This window comes from Urocitellus parryii, chromosome 1 (assembly GCF_045843805.1).
Source record: "Urocitellus parryii isolate mUroPar1 chromosome 1, mUroPar1.hap1, whole genome shotgun sequence".
In the NCBI taxonomy this organism is placed as follows: Eukaryota; Metazoa; Chordata; class Mammalia; order Rodentia; family Sciuridae; genus Urocitellus; species Urocitellus parryii.
Window position 1 is genome coordinate 116,384,530 of NC_135531.1, and position 23,040 is coordinate 116,407,569.

Below are 23,040 nucleotides of genomic sequence, written 5' to 3' on the forward strand. Positions count from 1 at the left end.
AGAACAACAGAATTTTCTCAAACTGAAATGGAAAGAAAAAATTCAATGAATGAAATCAGAACAGGGCATCAAGAACGGTAGGCTAATTGCAAAAGTCCTACCATAACTATAATTGAACTAGTAGGAGAAACAAGAGAGAAGGAGATAAAATTTTTCAAGTTATAACCGCTAAGAACATTCCCAAATTAATCACAGATTGTTCAGAAAGCAATGAACAGGTTGTATTATCCCAAATACCAAATACACCTATACATATTACAGAAAACCAAAAACAAAAGAAGAATTTCAACAAGAGCTAAAACACAAATAAAAAACAATAACCGCTTTACCCATAGAGGAACAAGGGTAAGGTTTACAGTAGATTTCCCTTTGGAAAGGATATGAACAAGAGAACTGAGTGAAATATTTAAAGTGCTGAGAGGAAAAAAAAAAACAAAAAACTATCAAACCAGAATTCTAAAGTCAGGTAAATTATACTTCAAAGTTCAATGAGTTAAAAAAGACTTTCTCAAGGGTAACAGTGAGGGGGAATACAATCAAAGCATGTAATGTCACATATGTCATAATAAAATCAGTTATTTTATACAATTAATATGTACTAATAATTATAATAAAAAGGGCTGCGGTTGTGGCTCAGTGACAGAGCACTTGCCTACCATGTATGAGGTTCTGGGTTGGATCCTCAGTACATAAAATAAATAAAGGTATTTGTGTCCATCTACAAATAAAGAACCTTTTAAAAAAATTTTTCTATTTAGTTATACATGACAGAATACATTTTGACACACTGTACACAAATGGAGCACAATTTCTCATTCCTCTTGCTGAACATGTGCAGAGTCACACCAATGGTTTAATCATACATGTATAAAGGGTAATAATGTCTGTCTCATTCCACCATCCTTCCCATAACCACACCCCCTCCTCTCCCTTCACTCCCCTCCACAGAATCCAAAGTTCCTTCATTCTTCCCTACTCCTGTCTCATTATGAATTAGCATTCACTTATCAGAGAAAACAATGGGCCTTTGGGTTTTGGGGGTTTGGCTTGTTTCACTTAGCATGATAGTCTCCAGTTCCATCCATTTACCATAATTTCATTTTTCTTTAGAGATGAGTAGTATTCCATTGTGTATATATACCATATTTTCTTTATCCATTCATCTCTTGAAGGGGACCTAGGCTGGTTTCATAGTTTAGCTATTGTGAATTGAGCTGCTATAAACATTGATGTGGCTGTGTCCCTGTAGTATGCTGATTTTAAGTCCTTTGGGTATAAACCAAGGAGTGGTATAACTGGGTCAAATGGTGGTTCCATTCCAAGATTTCTGAGGAATCTCCATACTGCTTTCCTGAGTGGTTGTACCAATTTGCAGTCTCACCATTAATGTATGATTGTACCTTTTCCCCCACATCTTCTTTAAGACTTATTGTTGGTTGTATTATTTAACTACTAGGCACTATTTTTTTTATTCTAATTTGTTATAGATATGACAGCAGAATGCATTACAATTCATACTGCACATATAGAGCACAATTTTTCATATCACTGGTTGTACAAAGCTTGTATTCTTGATAATTGCCATTCTGACTAGAGTGAGATGAAATCTCAGTGTAGTTTTGATCTGCATTTCTCTCATCACTAGAGATAATGAGCATTTTCTCATATATTTGTTGATGGATTGTATTTCTTCTTCTGTGAAGTGTCTGTTCAGTTCCTTACCCCATCTATTGACTAGTCCTTTTTTTTTTTTTTTTTTTTGGTGTTAAGTTTTTTGAGTTCTTTATATATTCCTGGAGATTAGTGCTCTATCTGAGGTGCAAGTGCTAAAGATTTTTTCCCAATCCATAGGCTCTTACTTCATGTTATTGTTTGTTTCCTTTGCTGAGAAGAAGTTTTTTGAGGTTGAATCTATACCATTTAACGATTCTTGATTTTACTTCTTGCTCTTTAGGAATCTGCTTAAAGAAGTCAGGTCTTAAGCCAACAAGGTAGAGACTTGGACCTACTTTTTTGTCTATAAGGCACAGGGTCTCTGTTCTAGTGCCTAAATCTTTGATCCACTTTGAGTTGAATTTTTAAAAATATTTTTTTAGTTGCCAATAGATTTTTTTAATTCATTACATGCAGTGCTAAGAATTGAACCCAGTGCCTCAAATATGCTAGGCAAGCACTCTATCATGAGCTACAACCCCAGCCTTGACTTGATTTTTGTGCAGGGTAGGAGACAGAGGTTTAATTTCATTTTGTTACATACAGATTTCCAGTTTTCCCAGCACCACTTGTTGAACAGCCTATCTTTTCTCCAAGGTATGTTTTTGGTTCCTTTGTCTAGTATGAGATAACTGTATTTATGTGGGTTTGTTTCTGTGTCTTCTATTCTGTACTACTGGTCTACATGTCTGTTTTGGTGCCAATACCATGCCGTTTTTGTTACTATAACTCTGTAGTATAGTTTAAGGTCTGGTATCGTGATGTCTCCTGCTTCACTCTTCTTGCTAAGGTTTGCTTTGTCTATTCTGGGTCTCTTATTTTTCCAGATGAATTTCATGACTGCTTTTTCTAGTTCTGTGAAAAATGTCAATGGGATTTTAATAAGAATTACATTAAATCTGTATAAGACTTTTGGTAGTATGGCCATTTTGACAATATTAATTCTGCCTATACAAGAGTGTGGGAGATCTTTCCATCTTCTAAGGTGTTCTTCAATTTCTTTAGTGTTGTAGTTTCCATTATAGACATCTGTCACCTCTTTTGTTATGTTGATTCCCAAGTTTTTTTTTTTTTGAGGCTATTGTGAATAGAATAGTTTTCCTAATTTCTCTTGCAGTGGATTCAAAAAAATTTAAAAAAATAATAATTATAATAAAAAATTTTTCTCAAACACACTGATGAAATCGTTGCTCATAAATATGCTCTACAAAAAAAATCTTAAAAGATGCTCTTCAGGGCTGCGGATGTGGCTCAGTGGCACAGCACTTGCCTTGCACATGTGAGGCACTGGGTTTGATCCGCAGCACCACATAAAGATACTGTGTCCATGTATAACCAAGAAAAAAAAAAAAAGGTGCTCTTCAGAAAAAGGAAAATGATATAGGTCAGAAACTTGGTTCTACATAAAGAAAAAACAAGCAATAGAAGAGGATTAAGAAAACATTAAGTAAAAACTTATTTTTTAATAAGAATATATTTGATTATTCATGCACATGTGCATATTTTATGTACATGCATATGCTTATGTGTAAGTGAAATTACTGGCAGTTATAATTCAACAGATAAGAGAAAAAATAACAATTTTGTTGTTATAAGGTACTCATATTATCCATGAAAAAGTATAGTGTTACTTGAAAGTATATAATGCAAGTTTTAGGGCAACACTAAAAAAAAAAAAAAAAGTAAGTACAGCTGATACAGTAAGAAAGAAAGGAGAGAAAATGAAATTATGTAAAATGCTCATTAAAACCTCAAGAGTAGGGCTGGGACTGTGGTTCAGTGGTAGAGTGCTTGCCTCGTATGTGCGAAACCCTGGGTTCGATCCTTAGCACCACATAAAATAAAAAAGTGAAATAAAGGTATTAAAATATTAAAAAAAATAAAACCTCAAGAGTAGAAGAAGAAAATAGGAATAAAGGATTATAGCAATGGATTGTTTGAAAATAGCTAGCAGAATTTGAGTTGGATTTGAATGTCCCCAACACAATGAAATAACTGTAGTGATATATATGCAATTACCCCGATTTAATCATTAAACACTGTATACATTAGAATGTCACATTATACCCCATAAATATGTACAAGTACCATTCATGAATTAAAAAATAAAAATGAAAACAAAACCATTAAATAGAAAATAGTGGCAAATATAGCAGATATCAATCAACTACCTCAATGGACAAAATGTTAAAATATTTGAATGGACAAAAGTTAAAATATTTCAATTTAAAGACAGAGCCTGTTAGAGTGATTCAAAAAACAAAAGTACAACTATATGTTGTCTCCAAGAAACCTGATTTAAATATAAAGACAAAATATAGCCTGTAAGTAAATGGATAACAAAATGCCATACTCACACTAATCAAATGAATCAGGAATACATATATTCATCTCAAATGGAGTAAACTTGAAAGCAAGGAAAGTCATCAGAAATAAAATAAAATAAATATATTACATAATAATATAGAAATCAATTCTCCAAAATGACTTAATAATCTTTTTGTTAACTATAAAAAATGGATTAAAAACTTAAGATCTGAAACTATAAAACTACCAGAAGAAAACAGGAGAAAATCTCCATGTCACTGATCTGGATAAGATCCCTAAAGCACAGGCAACAAAAACAAATAGGATTACATCAAATTTAAAAAGCTTGTGTAGAGCAAAGGATTTAACTCACAGAGAGTAAAGACAACCTACAGATTAGCAGAAAACATCTTTTAATCTGAACATCTGATAAGAGGTGAATATCCAAAATATATAAGAAACCCAATAATAAAAAAGAAAAAAAATCAAATAACTTTATCTAAAGACCTGAACAGACATTTACCAAAGACAGACATATGAATGGCCAATTAAAAAAAAAACCCAAACAAACACATTTTTGTTGATAAGGGAAGTGGCAAATGAAAACCACAATTGTGAGGCAAGAGAAAGAGTTAAATAGGTAGGTAGGGCACCTTCAAAAGGTCAGATTTCTGTGTAGCAGGCTGAGAGACTACAGGCACAAAAGGCCAGGCTTCATCAAGGTCAAGCCCATCCCTGTGTAAGCAGAAAAAGTAAGTGACAGTGAGACAAATGTTGCCTAAAGGCCAGACCCCCTCCATAAAGAGGAACTTATAGGACCAGAGGGAATGTGAAGAGCTTATGGAGCACCTTAGCCAGGATTGGATCAAGAGCTAGCTAGCTTCCTTAACCTTACAGATTTACATACATCCCTAGACAATACCACTCACTGGCAACCCTCTCTTTCCATTCCTCCTCATACAGAAGTTCTGCTTTCTTTATGTTACTCTAATAAATCCTGTTACTTTGCTCTCACCCTTTGTGTCTGTGGAGTTCATTTTTCAAATTCATGAGACAAAGATACCACCAAACCATGCTACGTGCTACAATATCACCTCAACCTTTTAGAATGGCTATCATCAAAAAGATAATAAGCATTGGCAAGGATATACAGAAAAGGGAAGTCATATACTATTGGTGGGAATGTAAATTATTATTGCCATTATGGAAAAAGGTATACAGATTCCTCAAAAAACTAAAACTAGAAGTAACCTAAGATTTAGCAACCCTATTTCTCTGTACATATCCAAAGGATTTGAAATCAATATATTGAAGAGATACCTAAACCCCATGTTTACTGGGGTATGATTCACAATATCTCAGTTATGAAATCAATCTTTGTGTCTATCAATGAATGAATGAATAAAGAAAATGCACAAGAGAATACTAAAGAGCCATAAAAAAAATTCTGTCATCTGCAATAACCTGGATAAATCTAAAGGACTTTACGCCAAATGATATCATATAGCTAAATAACTGGGAAAATAACAAAAAAGAGAATGAAAGTCATATAAAGACAAATATTACATATTTTCACTAATGCTATCTAAAACAACAAAACTCATAGAACAGAGTAGGATAGTGGTAATCAGAAGCTGGAAGATAGGGATAATGGGGAGATACTGATTAAAGGATACAAAGACAAAAGGAATAAGTTTTTGAGGTCTCTTGTACAACATGATGATTACCCTTAATAATAGTACATTTGCATAGTTCAAAATTGCTAAAAGCGAATTTCAAGTGTTTGCACCTTCAAACATAAGTACTTGAGCAGATGGATATTAAGTAGCTTAAATTAATCATTCTACTTTGTATACATATATCTTACATGTATCCCTTAAATATACAGAATTGCCAATTTACAATAAAACTTTTTTCTTAAAAAAAAAAAAGAAATTAATCTCAACTAAGTTTTAACTTTAATTTCCAAAGCAAAATGCAAAATGAGGGGAGAAAGGAAGCAAGGAGGGAAACAAAATAGAAAATAAAGAACAAGAGACAGGGACCAGTGAATAGAGAGGCTCATTTGCAGAGTACCAGTAACACTATCCTCTCTGGAACCCAGCTTCATCTCTTTAAGCTTCTAGGAATTGAGTTCATAAATATTCTGTTTTAAGTCATCTGAAGTGAGATTTTTGTTACTTTCAACCGTAAGAGTACTGTCTAAATAGTACGTGAGCATATCTGAAATATAATGCTATTAAACTAATATCTACAATACACGCTAATTTTATCTGTTTCAGGGGTACAAATTTCATAATTTTTTTTAAAAAATATTTTTTAGTTGTGGTTGGACACAAAATATCTTTATTTTATTTATTTAGTTTTATATGGTGCTGAGTATTGAGCCCAGAGCCTTGCATAACTAGGCAAGCACTCTACCACTAAGCCACAACCACAGCTCAAATTTTTATTTTTTATATTCTGTGTTTCCTTTGTGTAAAGCATTTAAATTTGAATGTATTATTTTTATAAGAAGTGTTCATATTTGGGGGGGATCTCAATTTACATGAATATCAAAAAGGCAAAAAAAGAGAAAAACCTAAAGAAAAAATTAAAGTGAATAAAACAATACTAATTTACCTTTAATATTTCACATTTAAAAACATAACACAGAGCTGGGTGTGCACACACCTGTAATCCCAGTGACTCAGGAGAATGAGGCAGGAGGATCGCAAGTTCAAGGCCAGCCTCAGAAACTAATCAAGGCCCTAAGCAATTTAGCAAGATCCTGTTTCAAAATTAAAAAAAAAAAAAAAAAAGGGCTGGGACTGTTGTTCAGTGGTTAAGTGCCCCTGGGTTCACTCTCTAGTAATCAAAAAATAAATAAATAAATACAATAAAAACGCAGAATATCTGTTGCCCTTTTTATCTACCATTAAAAATATTAGGTCTTAACAAAGAAGATAAAGAGGAAATAAATTTCTTAAAAATAAAGGAAACTGCTGGGTGAGGTGTCGCATGCCTGTGATTCCAGCAACTCTGGAGGTTGAGGCAGAAGGATCATGAGTTCAAAGCAAGCCTCAGGAATGGCAAAGTTGCGCTAAGCAACTCAGTGAGACCCCTCTCTAAATAAAATACAAAAGAAAGGCTAGGGATGTGGCTTAGTGGTTGAGTGCCCCTGAATTCATTCCCTGATACCAAATAAATAAATAAAGAAATAAATAATGAAATAAAGGGAACTTAGAATACATCATACTCAGCATCACTATCATGCCTAGGCAAAAAAATAAGTATAAAAGTCATAAGTTTCTCTCTCTTTCTACTTGACTTTCTTCCCTGTAATAGATTACTACCAAAATCAGATGGAAGTGTGGCTCAGTAATACAGCACATGCTTACCTGGCATGTGCAAGGCCCTGGGTTCCATCCCCATAACCCTACCCTACCATGCATGCTCCCTCTTCCCAAAGATATTACTACCAAATCACCTTGGTGAAGGAGTTGAGCTCTACAGGCTGGAAGGGAAGTTATAAGAAATGTATGGAGTCTAACAGCCAAAAGAAATTTTAAGCCACATTCATCAAGAGTTTCTCCACCTGCAAATAGAAAAAAAAAAAAAATTGTTAAAAAAATTTTTTTTGTAAGCAAAACAATACTAAAATTTCTGACAATCAGCATATGTCACAGCACCAGAAACCATGATAAAACATTTTAAGCTGACAAAAAGGTTATCTAAAATATTTTCTAATATTCCCTTTTTCTACATAATTTTACATTACAAAGATATTATATAGCTAAATAACTGGAAAAATAACAAAAAAGAGAATGAACTGACTCAGAATTTATTAACATTCTTTATAATTTGATCTTATTTGATTTAAATTAAAATGTAACCGGATTTTTAAATAGTTAATTTCACACCTTATCTGAGATTTGAGGGAAATTGTGCAAATTTGTTCATAAATTCAGGAGATTTTTAAAAAATACTTCCTGTGTGATAAAAAGAACAAATTTTCTTATGCTTTCTTTTGTTATTATAGGTAGGAGTAATTACTTATGCTAGTTTTATTATTTATCAACTTATATTATTATAACTTGAAAAAAATCAACAGAAATTACTGCATTTTCAAGTACCTAAAATAATTGTTTAATAAAAATCAGTTGGCTGGGAATGTAGCTCCCAGTGATAGAGTGCTTGCCTAGGAAGCATGAGGCCCTCAGTTCAATCCCTAATACCACAAAAAAATCTGTTAACTTTTGCTAAACTCACAAATATTCAGCAAAAATGAGTGCCATGATGATTTTTTTGTGTCCTTCCTTTATGGCACTATGATTTATGGGATATAAAATATTTATTGAAGTCAAAACTACTATAAAGATAGAAATAATGTTTTTTAAGTCTTCATAGCATCATTTCATTAAAAAAATTTAAGATCATTTTTCTGTGAAAATAAGTAAAAATATTATCAGCTATATCTTCAAATACTCTATGGAATTTAGTATTACCTTGGCTTTTGTCTCTGCTTTCTCCAATATCAGTGCTTGTAGTTGCAATAGTATCTGCTAAGGCCATCAGAGACATCTGTTCCATCCGGCTAAGTCCTGGTAAACTAGAATGAAGTAAGTGGCCAGAAAGAACTTGAGCATGCTCAGGACCAAAATAAGTTGGACTATACTGTGAAAGGTCAATAACTCTGGGCTTTGTTGTTTCTTCATCTGTCTCTAACACATGAATATCAGGCATTATAGCTGAAGTCTGAAAAAGTTCATCATAACTTTCTTTTGACAACTGGCTTGATTTATTTAAAAAACTCTCATTATTAGATTTCTCCAAAGATGAATAACAGCTATCATCATCAGCTGCAAGTAAGGCATATAACGGAAGTGGAGGAACAGAATCTATTTCAGTGTAATCTATATTTTCAGCTTTGTTGAATGCCTGGGGATCTCTGGTAGTGCTTCCACTAGCACTAATGGTGAGAGACCTTAGGCGGCGTTCATGATTGGATTCAGTTTCATTCAGAGCCACAACTTCCCCAGCAATGCACTTGACAAGATGTGACAAGATGGCCTTTGCTCTTCGAACTTTGCCAAGATCCATGAGTTCCAAAAGTTGCAAGGGATGGTACTGAGGTAAAGTTGGGGACAGTACATGAGCTGCTTCAAAAAGACCTGAATCTTCCATATCCACTGAAGGATCAAATACAGTTTTCTTTCCACAAATTTTCTGTGCAAGACTGGTCATAGATCGAGTCAGTGTTTTCTTTGGAGGATGTAACCCAGAACTTGATGAGTTACTCTGTTTTATTAAACTTAGTATAGACGGAGTGCTCCCATTGCATGAATCTGTTATAACAGGTTCTTGTTTAGAAGATGGCTGCCACTGGGAATATACATGCATTTCACAATCCATTCCTACTACAAGAATGCCATCCCGGACCCATGATAGAGAAACAGGAAATGGTGGGGAGCCATCTACAGAAGAAACCAAGTCCACGCTTCGTAACAGTACAAATTTAGAAAGAGGCACAATTTTAGTACTCTCCCAGAGAGGAAATGCCAGGTTTTCCTTACCAGGTTGTTCTTGTACTTTGCCAGACAGTGGTCCATACATAAAAAGTTTTGATCCAATTCCTACAGTCAGGATATGAGAACCATCTTCTCTAGACATCCAATCTAAATGAACTAAATGCTTTGTGTTTGATGTGATACTTTCTTTACTGAATAAACATGCCTCTTGCTTATTATAGGCCACTAAATTGCTATCAACACTAATGCCAGAATCCAACACTGTGCTTAACTCATCTAAATGGATTGTCTGTTCAAGGACCCAACATGAACCTCCTGTAGACTCACATTCAAAAATACTTACATGCATCAAAAAGTCCTGAGAAGATCTATTAGATGCAGGCTGCTTATATGCTACAGCTAAACGATTTGTATGTGCACAGCTAACTTCTATAGGCCTACCAGGTACACTTATACTACTATTGCTCTGAAGTCCATCTTCAATAAGTAATGGCCATTCTTCCCAAATATATACAAGATCCATTTTTCCATTCTTTGATGTGACAGATTCTCCATCTGTTACTCTGCATCTCCAAAATCTTACTTTCTCATCTGAGCATGAAGTTGCCAATAAATAAGGAGCACTGCATACAGGATATATGGAAGAAGAACTCAGATGTCCTACAATAAAAATAATCCATTAAAATATCAAATTTAGTTATACTTATGTTCTCATCAACTAAAGGTTTTAGTCCTTTTGCATGAACTACTGTTAGGAACATGGTAGTCTATATTTAGTTTAAGGCTCACTAAGATCAGTAGGAGGCATTTAGTGACATCACAACAATATATTAAAAATGAATCACCAAAGCCTAGAGCAGAAAGGGAACGTTAGGAAAGTTTACTTCAATTCCTGCATTTATAGGTAAAGACCCAACCTAATCAAACACATTAAGTATGCTGGGTATGAATCAAACAACTAGACTAAGGAGGAATTAGAAATCTGAATCCTTATCTTGATTCTAAATCTAGCATTCATTTTACAGCTCTCTGCTAATTTTATTTTTTTTTATTTTTTTTTTTTTTAGAGAGAGAGAGAGAGAGAATTTCCCAACATTTATTTTCTAGTTCTCGGCGGACACAACATCTTTGTTGGTATGTGGTGCTGAGGATTGAACCTGGGCCGCACGCATGCCAGGCGAGCGTGCTACCGCTTGAGCCACATCCCCAGCCCCTCTCTGCTAATTTTAGACATTATCTTAAAGATATTAACATTTTTAAAGTATTTTTCAACACCCCTTGTCTCCTCCTTGTTCATATTTTTCAATACAAATGTGAATGTCCCTTGTTTTCCTAAATATTAAAGGGTCACTTTGTAGGGCCCTTCAATATAACTAATGGTGAATAGATTCCTAGGTGGAACTTAACATTTTCTCAGGCTCTACTATTAGATTACTAAATCAGGTTTTGGCAAACTTAAAGGGCCAGACAGTAAAAACTATTTTACACTTTAGAGTCTCTGTTGCAACTACTATTTCCATAAAATTCACAAACCTGCTGATGGCTTAACACTTATTATCTCTACTCCTTCCGGTAAATGCAACTCTTCGCTATACACCATTTCGGAAAACAAAGACAACTTGCTGGTACTCTGAAGATTTGCTCTGCAAGCCTGATACTTCTGTGAAAAAGGAGACAGGATCTTCTCTGGAGAAGAAGAATAATGTTCTTCTGGTTGCCAAACTGCTTCAGATATTTTCGTGTCCACTTTTTCATCTACAAAACGTAAAAACCAAGAAGTTGGCAGGGAACTCTACAAATACTATAACTACTACATTTTATAATCCAAAACTCCCTTACAAAAGATAAAACAGAACGCATATTAATGTTTTACACAGCAAGAAAACAAGAAACTCATTTTGCTTTTCTGTATTAACTAAATAATTATCATTACTACGTAAGAATGACTTTAAGAAATATGTTCTAAACTATCCAATCATGTGTAATTTTTAATATTTATGCCTAAAGCTACAACCAAAATAAATGAATAAATAAATAAAGGACTCACCCAATGAGACAGGAATTGACTTTAAGTGTAAATTCCACATATGTAGTAGTGAACGGCTGTCTTGTGTGTACTCTATCACAACTAGATAGAACTTTTCAGAAAATCTATTAGGTGAACTGCCTGTTGGTATCAGTGATATTTTTCATTATTAACACAGATAAATGAGACAACATACCAAATAAACCAACTTAAAATAACTATTTTTAAAAGAAAGAAAATTGAAATTTTTTATCTAGGATTCCAAATACAAAATGGCATTGTAGAATATATTCAACTTCTTTACCACATAAATTTGTTAATCTAAAATTTTAACAACTATATATATATGTTATTCTTAAATTTCATTTTTTAATTGAAAGGCTTAAAAAAATCATACATCACAGTCATCATAATGTTCATATAAATATCTTATTAAGAGGAAAATTTCTAAACAATAACTATGTAATATATATTTTTTAAGTGAAAACTTTCATTTATTTGAGCAATATCACTAAAACTGTTATGCCAAAATGTATATTTTAAGACAATATATCATGATGAAATTTTGTTGCCAAAATTTTTCAAAGTTTCATACTGGAATGACTTATTCAGATGCATATCTAATGACCAGAATGTAAGTATTCATTAACTAACACATTATTTAAGAAAATTTTTCTTGGTCCATACTATACAGATTAATCAACATACGAAGTTGCTCAAAAAAACTAAATGAGTTTTCTAAAAATTATAATAAAATCAATGGTTCATTATTCCTTTTTTAATTTATAAGACACTTCAAGTTTTCACTATAAGCTATTCCTGGTTAGATATGAAATGACATTAAAAAACTACATTGTAAATACCCTATAAGTCATAGAACATGTGAAAAACAGAAAGCAACTATTTTTGAGACCCAAAGTTTTTGCCCTTTTAAATTTGTATTGGAAAAAGTTTTCAAAAGAACTTTTTAGGACCTGGGATTTATGGCTCAGTGGCAGAATGCTTGCCTAGCACATGTGAGGAGGCACTGGGTTCGATCCTCAGCACCACATTACAATAAATAAATAAAATAAATTATTAAAAAAAAACACTTTAGAAAATAAATATGACCATAAATATTTTAAATCATCTTGTGTTAGGAAACTAAATGAAAAGGTAACTTTGATAATGTGTTCTGAGTTAGGTATTCAAATTGTAAGAATTAATAGGCAGGAAAGGACAAAGGAATGATCACCAAAAAGAAAAAAAAAAAAAATCAATCCTACTTCTTACAATTTCACTATCAAGAAAGAATGCCCCAATAATGAAAATATCCATAAAATACTTTTCTTCTTGACAAGAAAGAAAAGAAGATAAAAACAACTCCTTAGCATTTTCTGGAAAGCTCTAATAATAAAGATAATTGCTGAGTAAAAGTCATTAAGAATTCCCTGAATGTTTTTAAAAAAACTTTTTAAAAAATTAGTCTTAAAGATAAAAAATTAAAAATTGAAGAATATTAGAAAAGAAAATGCTAGAAAGATAAAGACATAACCTTAAGCACAAGGGAGTAATTTTTATTTTAAAAAATTTAATGAAAGAGATTTGAAATTAACATTGCCATTTTAATATAAAAAGATAAAAACCTTTTTATTTAAATAAACAATATTTTATTCTATACTTGCCATCTTTATTCCCCATTTTTAGCGTATTTCCATCGTGTTCAAAATCATAAAACATGAGTAAAGTGTATTTTCACAGCTCATGAAATTTCAGGGAAAATGATAGAAGACTAAATAAAAGCAGGGGTAAGAAACTGGATGTTCAATGTAAAAGTGGAGAATTCTAAGGAATACTTCTTAAAAGAGAAGAAAAATGGAAATGGTGTTAGAAATAATATCCAAGAGGTAGAATAAACAATGTACAAGAGAAGTCAGAAAAAAAAATATCTGGAACAAGTAGAGAATGTAGTTAATATTATTTCAGACTTGATAACTGACTTGATAAGTGGTAAACTTATAAATCTTTATAAGATTTTAATCTTAAGGAACATCATTTCTGAGTTTGGTTTGGTTCTGTAATTAAGATTAAAGACCAAGAAATTTTAGTTTTATTTTTCTCATTTTCCTTTATGTAAATTAACAGCTAATGTTGAGCAGTGAGTTTAATAAAGAATTTTAAACTTTTAGTATAAAAAGTACATTAAGATACTTAATCAGCAGGCACAGTGGCACATGCCTATAATTCCAACTACTAGGCAGGCTAAGGAAGGAGGATGGCAGATTTAAACCCAGCCTGAGTAACTTAAAGAGACTGCGTCTCAAAATAAAAATACAAAAGGGCTGGGGATGTAGCTCAGTGGCAGATCACTGACATGCACATGGCTCCAGGTTCAATTCCCAGTACCAACAAAAAAACAAAAACACTTAGCCTTTAAGGACCCCATAGCTTGAATTTTTAAGCTATTTCTTTAAATTATAGGTTTCTAAAAGGCCAGGGATCCATGTCATCCTATGTAGAGTAAGATCTTATCTATTCGATGAATATGCAAATATCAATGGTAAATATTTCTATTATGCTTTTTAAAAACTATATAACTGAGAAATTCCTTTTTTTTTTCCATTTCTAGTTAATAATAAAAAAATAAGCCAGGATAAGTGACATGAGCCTGTAGTCCCAGTTATTCCGGATGCTGGGGCATTATTGCTTGAACCCAGGAGTTCTAGGGCAACATGAGCAACATATTAAGAACCTGTCTCAAAATAAATATATAGTTGTCAATATTTATAATAATATCAGAAATGTACACAGGACAATTTTAACTTGAGATACACAATGTAAAACATATCAATTTATCTTTAGTAACTACTTAAGATACTCTATATTAAATATGTTATTACATATAAAAATTCTTTACCTGTATCAGCTAAAATGTTGTCTTTTCCGAGACTTTTCCTCTCAAGATTATTCAAAATAAAATCTTCTTGAAAAACATGAAGCAGTTGGGTTTTTTTGCCATGCTAAATATAAACAAATATCAACATAAGTTGGGATACATATCACATACTTGACGCTAAGTAACAGAAAAATAATACTTACAAGTTTGGTAATGGGATCTAACGCAATAATGCATCCCGGCCTTGCTGTTGATTGTTGACTGACGATGTTAAACACTTCACCAACATATTTCTGTTTTTTAAAAAATTGATATCTCCTTTACTAAACAATAAATTCAAAAGTAATTAAAAGCAAATAACATGAATTTTTAGGCATAACAGATAAATAACAATTAAGTTCAAGTGAGACTAAATACAATTCCTTTCAACAATCAACATTCTAGGATTTTACCTTAAAAGGAATTACTTAGGAAGAGTGACAGCTCAATTGATACAGACAAAAAATAAAAACACTGCTTGTAATTTTTACGGGGAAAATATTTTATATCCATGAATGTGAAATACTAAATTAAATGTCCTGGATATGTTCTAAGAAGCAGTGCTTTTTTAAAATATTTATTCTTAAGTTTTAGGTGGACACAATATCTTTATTTTACATTTATGTGGTGCTGAGGATCGAACCCAGTGTCTTGTGCATTCTAGGCGAGCACTCTACCACTGAGCCACAACCCAGCCCCAGAAGCAGTGCTTTTTAAGTATTAATTTTGAGGAGGGAAAGATAGAGCTAAAGAAACAAGTTGACACACTATCTATATATACTGATTTTTTAAGCCTCTTAAACCCCGACTGCTTTAGTCAAGTTCACTCTGCTAATTGTGGTCAATATTCCTAACTTGATCTGTCCATAAAAGCATGTATCTAATCCTGCTGTTCATTTTCTTCTCTGAAACACTTTCTTCATTTGGTTTCTAATATATACCACATTCATACTACTTTTAACAATGGAATGCTCTAGCATTCAATACTTCTATCATTTGCTCCCTCCCTCCACAATTACATCAACTTCTACAACTTTAAATTTATCTACCAACAACTTCTTAATTTAAATCTTTAGGCCTCACCTCCCTCTAAACTCCAGAGACCAGTACTGAGTATCTTGGATGTCAAACAGGCATCTCAAAATTAGTATGCACAAAGTCAGGCTCTTGACTCTCCTTGCCCCTCAAAAAAATGCTCATGTAAAATTTTTCATTTCAACTCATGACAAGAACTGAGTATTTCTTTGTCTTTATTCTTTTTCTTATGATTTTATTGGTGCATTATAATTATATATGATAGCGGGATTCATTATTATATACTCATGCATGGGGATACAATATAATAATTTGGTCAATAATGGTCCCTCTAATTTCCCCTTTCCCTCCCATCCTTCTATTTTTTTTTTGAGATCTCTCCCATTCCATAGATTACTTTTTCCATTTTCCTCTCTAGAATCTGCGTGTGGAAAACCCTTTATTTTCAGAGCCTGACTTAGTTAACATGATGAGCTCCAGTTCCATCCATTTTTTTCCTACAAATGACATTTTATTCTTTATGACTGAATAAAACTCTACTGTTTTTTCTTTTTCTCTTTATTCTAGTACTGAGGATTGATCCCAGGGGCGCTTAATCACTGAGCCACATACCCAGCCCATTTTTGTATTTTATTTAGACACCAAGTGTCGCTGAGTTGCTTAGGGCCTCACTAAGTTGCTAAGGCTCACTTTGAACTTATGATCTTTCTACCCCCGCCTCCTGAGCTGCTGGGATTACAGGCATGCACTTGGCTCCATTGCATTTTTATCCATTTTTCCAGTGACAGTCACACTGGCTGATTTCATAGTTTGCCTATTATGAATAGTGCTGCTGTGAACATGAGTACACATATATCACTATAGTATGTTAACTTTAATTCTTCAGGATAAATATAGAGGAGTGGTATAGCTGGGTCATATGATAATTCCATTCCTAATCTTTTGAGGAACCTCCATACTGACTTCCACAGTCATTGCACATTTTTTCATGTTTGTTGTTCATTGTACTTTATCTTTTGAGAAGTATCTATTTAATTCATTTACCCATTTATTGATTGGGGTTTTTGGGCGGGGTGAATTTTCTGAGTACTTTATATATTATGGATATTAATCGTCCATCAGAAGAGTACATAGCAGGGGCTGGGGCTGTAGCTCAGTGGCAGAGAGCTTGCCTAGCATGCGTGAGGCACTGGGTTCAATCTTCAGCACCACATAAAAATAAATAAATAAAATAAAGGCATTCTGTCCATCTGTAAGTACAAAAAAAAATTTTTTTAAAGTAAATAGCAAAGATTTTCTTACATTCTGCAGGTTCTCTCTTCACATCAACTGTTTTCTTTTTTTAATATTTATTTTTTAGTTGTAGTTGGACACAATACATTTAATTTTTATGTGGTGCTGAGCATCAAACCCAGGGCCTCACATGTGCTAGGCAAGCATTCTACCGCTGAGCCCCAGCCCCAGCCCCTCAACTGTTTTCTTTACTCTGAAGAAGCTTTTTAATTCTATGCCACACCATTTATTAATTCTTGGTATTATTTCTTGAGCTTTAGGAGTCTGATCAAGGAAGTTGGAGCTTGTGTCTATATTTTGGAGTGTTGACTCTACCTTTCCTTCTAGGAATTGCATAGTTTCTGGTCTAATTCCTAAGTCTTTCACCCATTTTGAATTACTTTTGTGCAGTATGAATGATAGAGATCTTGTCTCATTTTTCTATGTAGATTACTATTTCTTTTCAGCACCACCAGGGTTTTTTTTTTTTTTTTTCTCTAACATGTTTTTGGCACCTTTGTGAAGGATCATCTAGATGACTATAGATCTGTGGGTTTGTCTCTGTTCTGTTCCATTGGTCTATATGTCTGTTTTAATGTTTTCATGTCACTACCATGCACTGTTAGTTTCTATAGTTCTACAGTATAATTTGAACTTAGGTACTTTCATAACTCGAGAATTGCTTTTCTGGGGCTGGGCTTGTGGCTCAGAGGTAGAGTGGTTGCCTAGCGTGCGTGAGGTACTATGTTCAATGCCCAGCACCACATAAAAACAAATAAAGGTATTGTGTCCATCTACAACTAAAAATACGTGCACATACACACAAACACACATATAAAGAACTGCTTTTTTGGCTTAGAACTGCTTTTGCTGTCTGGGTCTTTAATTCTTCCATATTAATTTTAGGACTTTTTTTTTTTTCCCTCATTGTGTGAAGGATGTCATTGGTATTTTGATGGGGATCACATTGCATCTGTAGATAGTTTAATATTATTAAATAGCCTTATTACCAAAAACTATTTAGTAATGTTTATTAATTTAATAATATTTATAATGTTAATTATTAATTTAATAATATTAATACCAATAATATTACTTAATAATATTAATTCCATGAATGTGGGTGGCCTTTTTGTATTGGTTCTTTTTGGTAATACATGACAGCAGAATTCATTTTGATATAATTATATAAGCATGGAATATATTTTATTCTAATTGGGACTCCATTCTTATGGATCTACATGATGGTGGGATTCACTATGGTATATTCATGTATGTACTTAGAAAAATTATTTTGGTTTCATTTCATTGTCTTTCCTTTTCCTATCCCTTCTTCCCTCCATTGATGCCCCTTTGACTAATCTACTGAATATTTATTCTTCCCCTCTCTCCCTTTATTAGCTTGCTCATATCAGCAAAAAGATTCAACCTCTGGCGTTTTAGGGACTGGCTTATTTCCTTAGCATGATAATCTCCAGAGCCAAACATTTTCTTACAAATGTCATAAAGCCATTCTTCTTTATGGTTAATACTCCATTGTGCGTATATACCACATTTTTAAATCCATTCATCTGTTGAAGGGCATCTAGGTTGGTTCCATAGCTTAGCTACTGTTAAGTGAGCTGCTATAAACATTGATGTGGCTGTGTCACTGTAATATACTTATCTTAAATCCTCTGGATATGTACCAAGGAGTAGGACAGCTCTGTCAAACAGTGGTTCCATTTCTAATTTTTTGAGGAATCTCCATACTGCTTTCCAGAGTGGCTGCACCAATTTTCAGTCACACCAGCAATGTATAAGTATACCTTTCTCCCTAAACGTGGGGGGTCGGGGTGGGGGTTGTTCCATCTTTTAGTATCTTCTTTAATTTCTTTCTTTAGTGTTCTATAATTTTCAATGTAGAGGCATTTTACCTCCTTGCTTAGATTTATTCCTAGGATTCCCCCACTCCCCAACCTGAGGCTATTTTGAATGGAATATTTTTCCTGATTTCTTTTTCAGTGAATTCATACTTGTGTATAGAAAAACTATTGATTTTTGTATGTTGCCCTTGTACCCTGCTAAAGAACTTAAGAATAGAATACTTTACCTAATGCTGAATTCCCACAATCCATGGGAGTCACCCTTTTTACTCACATTCATTCATATCCAGTTCAATTCTGACTATTCAATGTTCAAAACATATTCAGAATTTCAATTCTTATCTCTATCATTACTACTTGCTACCATTCTAAGTCCCTTTACTCTCACCTGGACCAATTTCTCAAATTGGTTTTCTCTGATTTCACTTCTGCTTCACACATCTAATCTATGTAGTTACCAGAATTTCATGTCACCCAAATCCTATCACCCTATCATTTTCTTCAATGGTTTCCACATTATTCATAGTAAAAGCCAAAGTTTTCACAATGAACTACAAGGGCTTACATGGTCTGGCAAGGCTAACTTCCTGCTCTTACACCTGACTACTCTTCACCTCACTTTCTCTACTCTAGCCACAATGATCTACTTGCTGTTTCTTTACATAACCAACATACTCTAGTTTCTAAGTCTTTGAGCTGGCGATCCCTCTTCCTGGATCACTCTTTCTTTAACCACATTCCAGCTCCCTCATCTCCTGCAGGTCTTTTCTCAAATGTATCTTTTCTGTATATATTTTTACCTGACTCGTCTCCACCCCTGCACCATCATCTCTCTTCACTAGAATATAAGGGTATCTGTTTTGATCATGACTAAATTCCCAGCACTTATACAGTGTATAACAAACAGATAATCCTTAATAAATATATATTTCTACTGTAACACTATGTATTTGTTTTGGAAATTTTTGCCTTTTCCAAAATGAGGCATTAAAAATAATTTATAGAAGAAACGGGATTGGGACAGACCACTGACTGCAACTTTGTAACTCAAGCATTAACAAGTGCATTAATTTCTAGCTGAGAAGATGGCTTGGATCTCCTAAACGGGAAGCTCACGTAGAACTGAAGGCTGCCTCAGGGGATGTTCAACAAACACCAAAACCAAAAAAAGTAGAAATGCTTGCTTAACGGAGACAATATAGTTGAAAGGCTACAATTAGTTAGGCATAGAAAGAAGTGTGGCCTCTCATAAAGCAAAAGCTTTGCAATGCTATCAAAAGAATTCCTCCCTAAACCATAACCATGCTGAGGGCTTTTTATTTTCATATCTAACAATTATTAACTTTTTTTTATAGACTAGAAAAGTGTTTGCTGAACTGTCAAAAAGAAATATCATGCATTAATTTAGACTACTAAATTTTAACATATATTCCATGCATCCTAGTCTTATACCAAAGACAGTTTGGTAATAAATGGTTTTAAGTAATGGTAGCAGATATTACCCAAAGTTCTCTACAGGTTTAATGCGATGCCAATCAAAACCCCAACGGCATTTCTTGTAGAAATAGATAAAGCAATCATGAAATTCATATGGAAAAACAAAAGACCCAGAATAGCAAAAGCAATTCTAAGCAGGAAGTGTGAATCTGGAGGTATAGCGATACCAGAGTTCAAACTGTACTACAAAGCAATAGTAACAAAAACAGTGTGGTACTGGTATCAAAACAGGCAGGTGGACCAATGGTACAGAATAGAGGACACAGAGACTAATCCACAAAGTTACAACTATCTTATATTTGATAAAGTAGCTAAAAACATGCAATGGAGGAAGGATAGCATCTTCAACAAATGGTGCTGGGAAAATTGGAAATCCATATGCAACAAAATGAAACTGAATCCCTTTCTCTCGCCATGCACAAAAGTTAACTCAAAATGGATCAAGGAGCTAGATATCAAATCAGAGACACTGCGTCTGATAGAAGAAAAAGTTGGCTACGATCTACATATTGTGGGGTCGGGCTCCAAATTCCTTAATAGGACGCCCATAGCACAAGAGTTAACAACAAGAATAAACAAATGGGACTTACTTAAACTAAAAATTTTTTTCTCAGCAAGAGAAACAATAAAAGAGGTAAATAGAGAACCTACATCCTGGGAACAAACTTTTACCCCTCACACCTCAGATAGAGCCCTAATATCCAGAATATACAAAGAACTCAAAAAATTAAACAATAAGATAACAAATAACCCAATCAACAAATGGGCCAAGGACCTGAACAGACACTTCTCAGAGGAGGACATACAATCAATCAACAAGTACATGAAAAAATGCTCACCATCTCTAGCAATCAGAGAAATGCAAATCAAAACCACCCTAAGATACCATCTCATTCCAGTAAGATTGGCAGCCATTATGAAGTCAAACAACAATAAGTGCTGGCGAGGATGTGGGGAAAAGGGTACACTTGTACACTGCTGGTGGGACTGCAAATTGGTGAGGCCAATTTGGAAAGCAGTATGGAGATTCCTGGGAAAGCTGGGAATGGATCCACCATTTGACCCAGCTATCGCCCTTCTCGGACTATTCCCTGAGGACCTTAAAAGAGCACACTATAGGGATACTGCCACATCAATGATTATAGCGGCACAATTCACAAAAGCTAGACTGTGGAACCAACCTAGATGCCCTTCAATAGATGAATGGATAAAAAAAATGTGGCATCTATACACAATGGAGTATTATGCAGCACTAAGAAATGACAAAATCATAGAATTTGCAGGGAAATGGATGGCATTAGAGCAGATTTAAGTGAAGCTAGCCAAGCCCTAAAAAACAAATGCCAAATGTCTTCTTTGATATAAAGAGAGCAACTAAGAACAGAACAGGAAGGAAGAGCATGAGGAAAAGAGTAACAGTAAACAAAGACGAATGGGGGGAGAGAAAGGGAGAGAGAAGGGAAAGCATATGGAAATGGTAGGAGACCTTCAATGATACACAAAATTATAAGAGGTTGTGAGGGGCAGGGGGGAGGGAGAAAAAAGGGGGAGAGAACCGAACAACAGCAGAGGAGGTAGAGAGGGAAGATGGGAGGGGTGGGGAGGGGAGGGGGGATAGTAGGGGATAGGAATGGTAGCAGAATACAACAGTCACTAATATGCCATTATGTAAAAATGTGTATAACCGATGCGATTCTGCAATTTGTATTTGTGGTAAAAATGGGAGTTCAAAACCCAACTGAGTCAAATGTATGAAAGATGATATATCATGAGCTCTGTAATGTTTTGAACAATCAATAAAAAAAAAGTAATGGTAGCAGAATTTTTATTTTTAAAAAAGCTTTACATAATGGTCACACCCTACATTTTTGCAAAACACAGTGTCATAAAATCTGCAATAATTATGAAGTAAAATGTGGCAAACATCATATTAAACACTTAAACTATTTAAAAAGACAGTACTCACAGAAATTTCAGGGTTGGAAAGCTCATATAATAGTTTCTTGGCATCAATTACTGCTTCATATAACCTCAGATATTGTCCATCACTAGCTACAAAGCATGCACTAGGAGAGTTGCAGTATGCACCTACAAAGTATTTACAAACATTTAAAATTTACGCCTTTGGTCATAATGTCAAAAAATCTAAATTAGTGAAATAAAAATAGAATGCTTACCTAGACAATAACTGGGTATAAGAGTAGGAAGCCATGCCACATTGGAAAAGGCAGAAACATGAAGAGAATTAATCCGGGCAAGCTCAGACACTCCTCCAGAAAAAGACAATGGCCCAACCGGATCAACCCTCCAAAGAATAAGCTCACTATAAACTGCATTGGGATCCTGAAATGCCATATCACCAGTGCTTTTATTTTGTTGTGTCAAAGAATATTCTTCAAAATTTACAGAATCATGAGGTTGCTTTTGGTTATCAACATCTGGTGTCCTTAATGCATTATGGTGTGACGTTGTCAGTAATAATGGTAATACTGAGTGGCAAGCTAAATCATTAAGATGAAAACGATGACCACAATATCTGGATTTGTGAGAAATACTAAGAACTGTAGAAAAAGCAGATTCCTCAGCAAAACTGACCAGCCACTGATTCAGAGAACCATCAGCATGCTTTGAAATCATCATAACATTAGGGGTAAAAATACTTAATTTTAAACTATTAGATGATTTGTTGTGACCAGAAGAGATAAGCATTGATGTGGAACGAGTGAGGCCAGAAGGTTTTTGTTTCCCCTGCTGAATAGCCAAGTCCACATTCTTGGTACAGGCATACATTACTATGCTTTTACAGAGAGAGTTCGCATCACCTGTGGGGAAAGCTACAGGAATTCTGGAAACAAAGGACACCTACAATTAAGAAAGAAAATATTAGAACATATAAAATTA

At 34.0% G+C, this 23,040-nt stretch overlaps 1 protein-coding gene across 2 annotated transcripts in view; it reads right to left on the reverse strand.

Moving 5' to 3' along the window:
- The window catches only part of Dmxl1 (Dmx like 1), a 166,473-nt gene that overhangs the window by 94,563 nt on the left and 48,870 nt on the right, over nt 1–23,040 (reverse strand). For both annotated transcript variants that reach the window (XM_077801239.1, XM_077801235.1), the window contains exons 12-19: nt 22,317–23,001; nt 22,106–22,227; nt 14,635–14,724; nt 14,453–14,555; nt 11,578–11,697; nt 11,064–11,285; nt 8,508–10,190; nt 7,490–7,597 (exon numbers count right to left, since the gene is read on the reverse strand). In XM_077801239.1, coding sequence (XP_077657365.1) covers nt 7,490–7,597; nt 8,508–10,190; nt 11,064–11,285; nt 11,578–11,697; nt 14,453–14,555; nt 14,635–14,724; nt 22,106–22,227; nt 22,317–23,001 — 3,133 coding nt within the window. The remainder of the gene's footprint in view (nt 1–7,489; nt 7,598–8,507; nt 10,191–11,063; nt 11,286–11,577; nt 11,698–14,452; nt 14,556–14,634; nt 14,725–22,105; nt 22,228–22,316; nt 23,002–23,040) is intronic.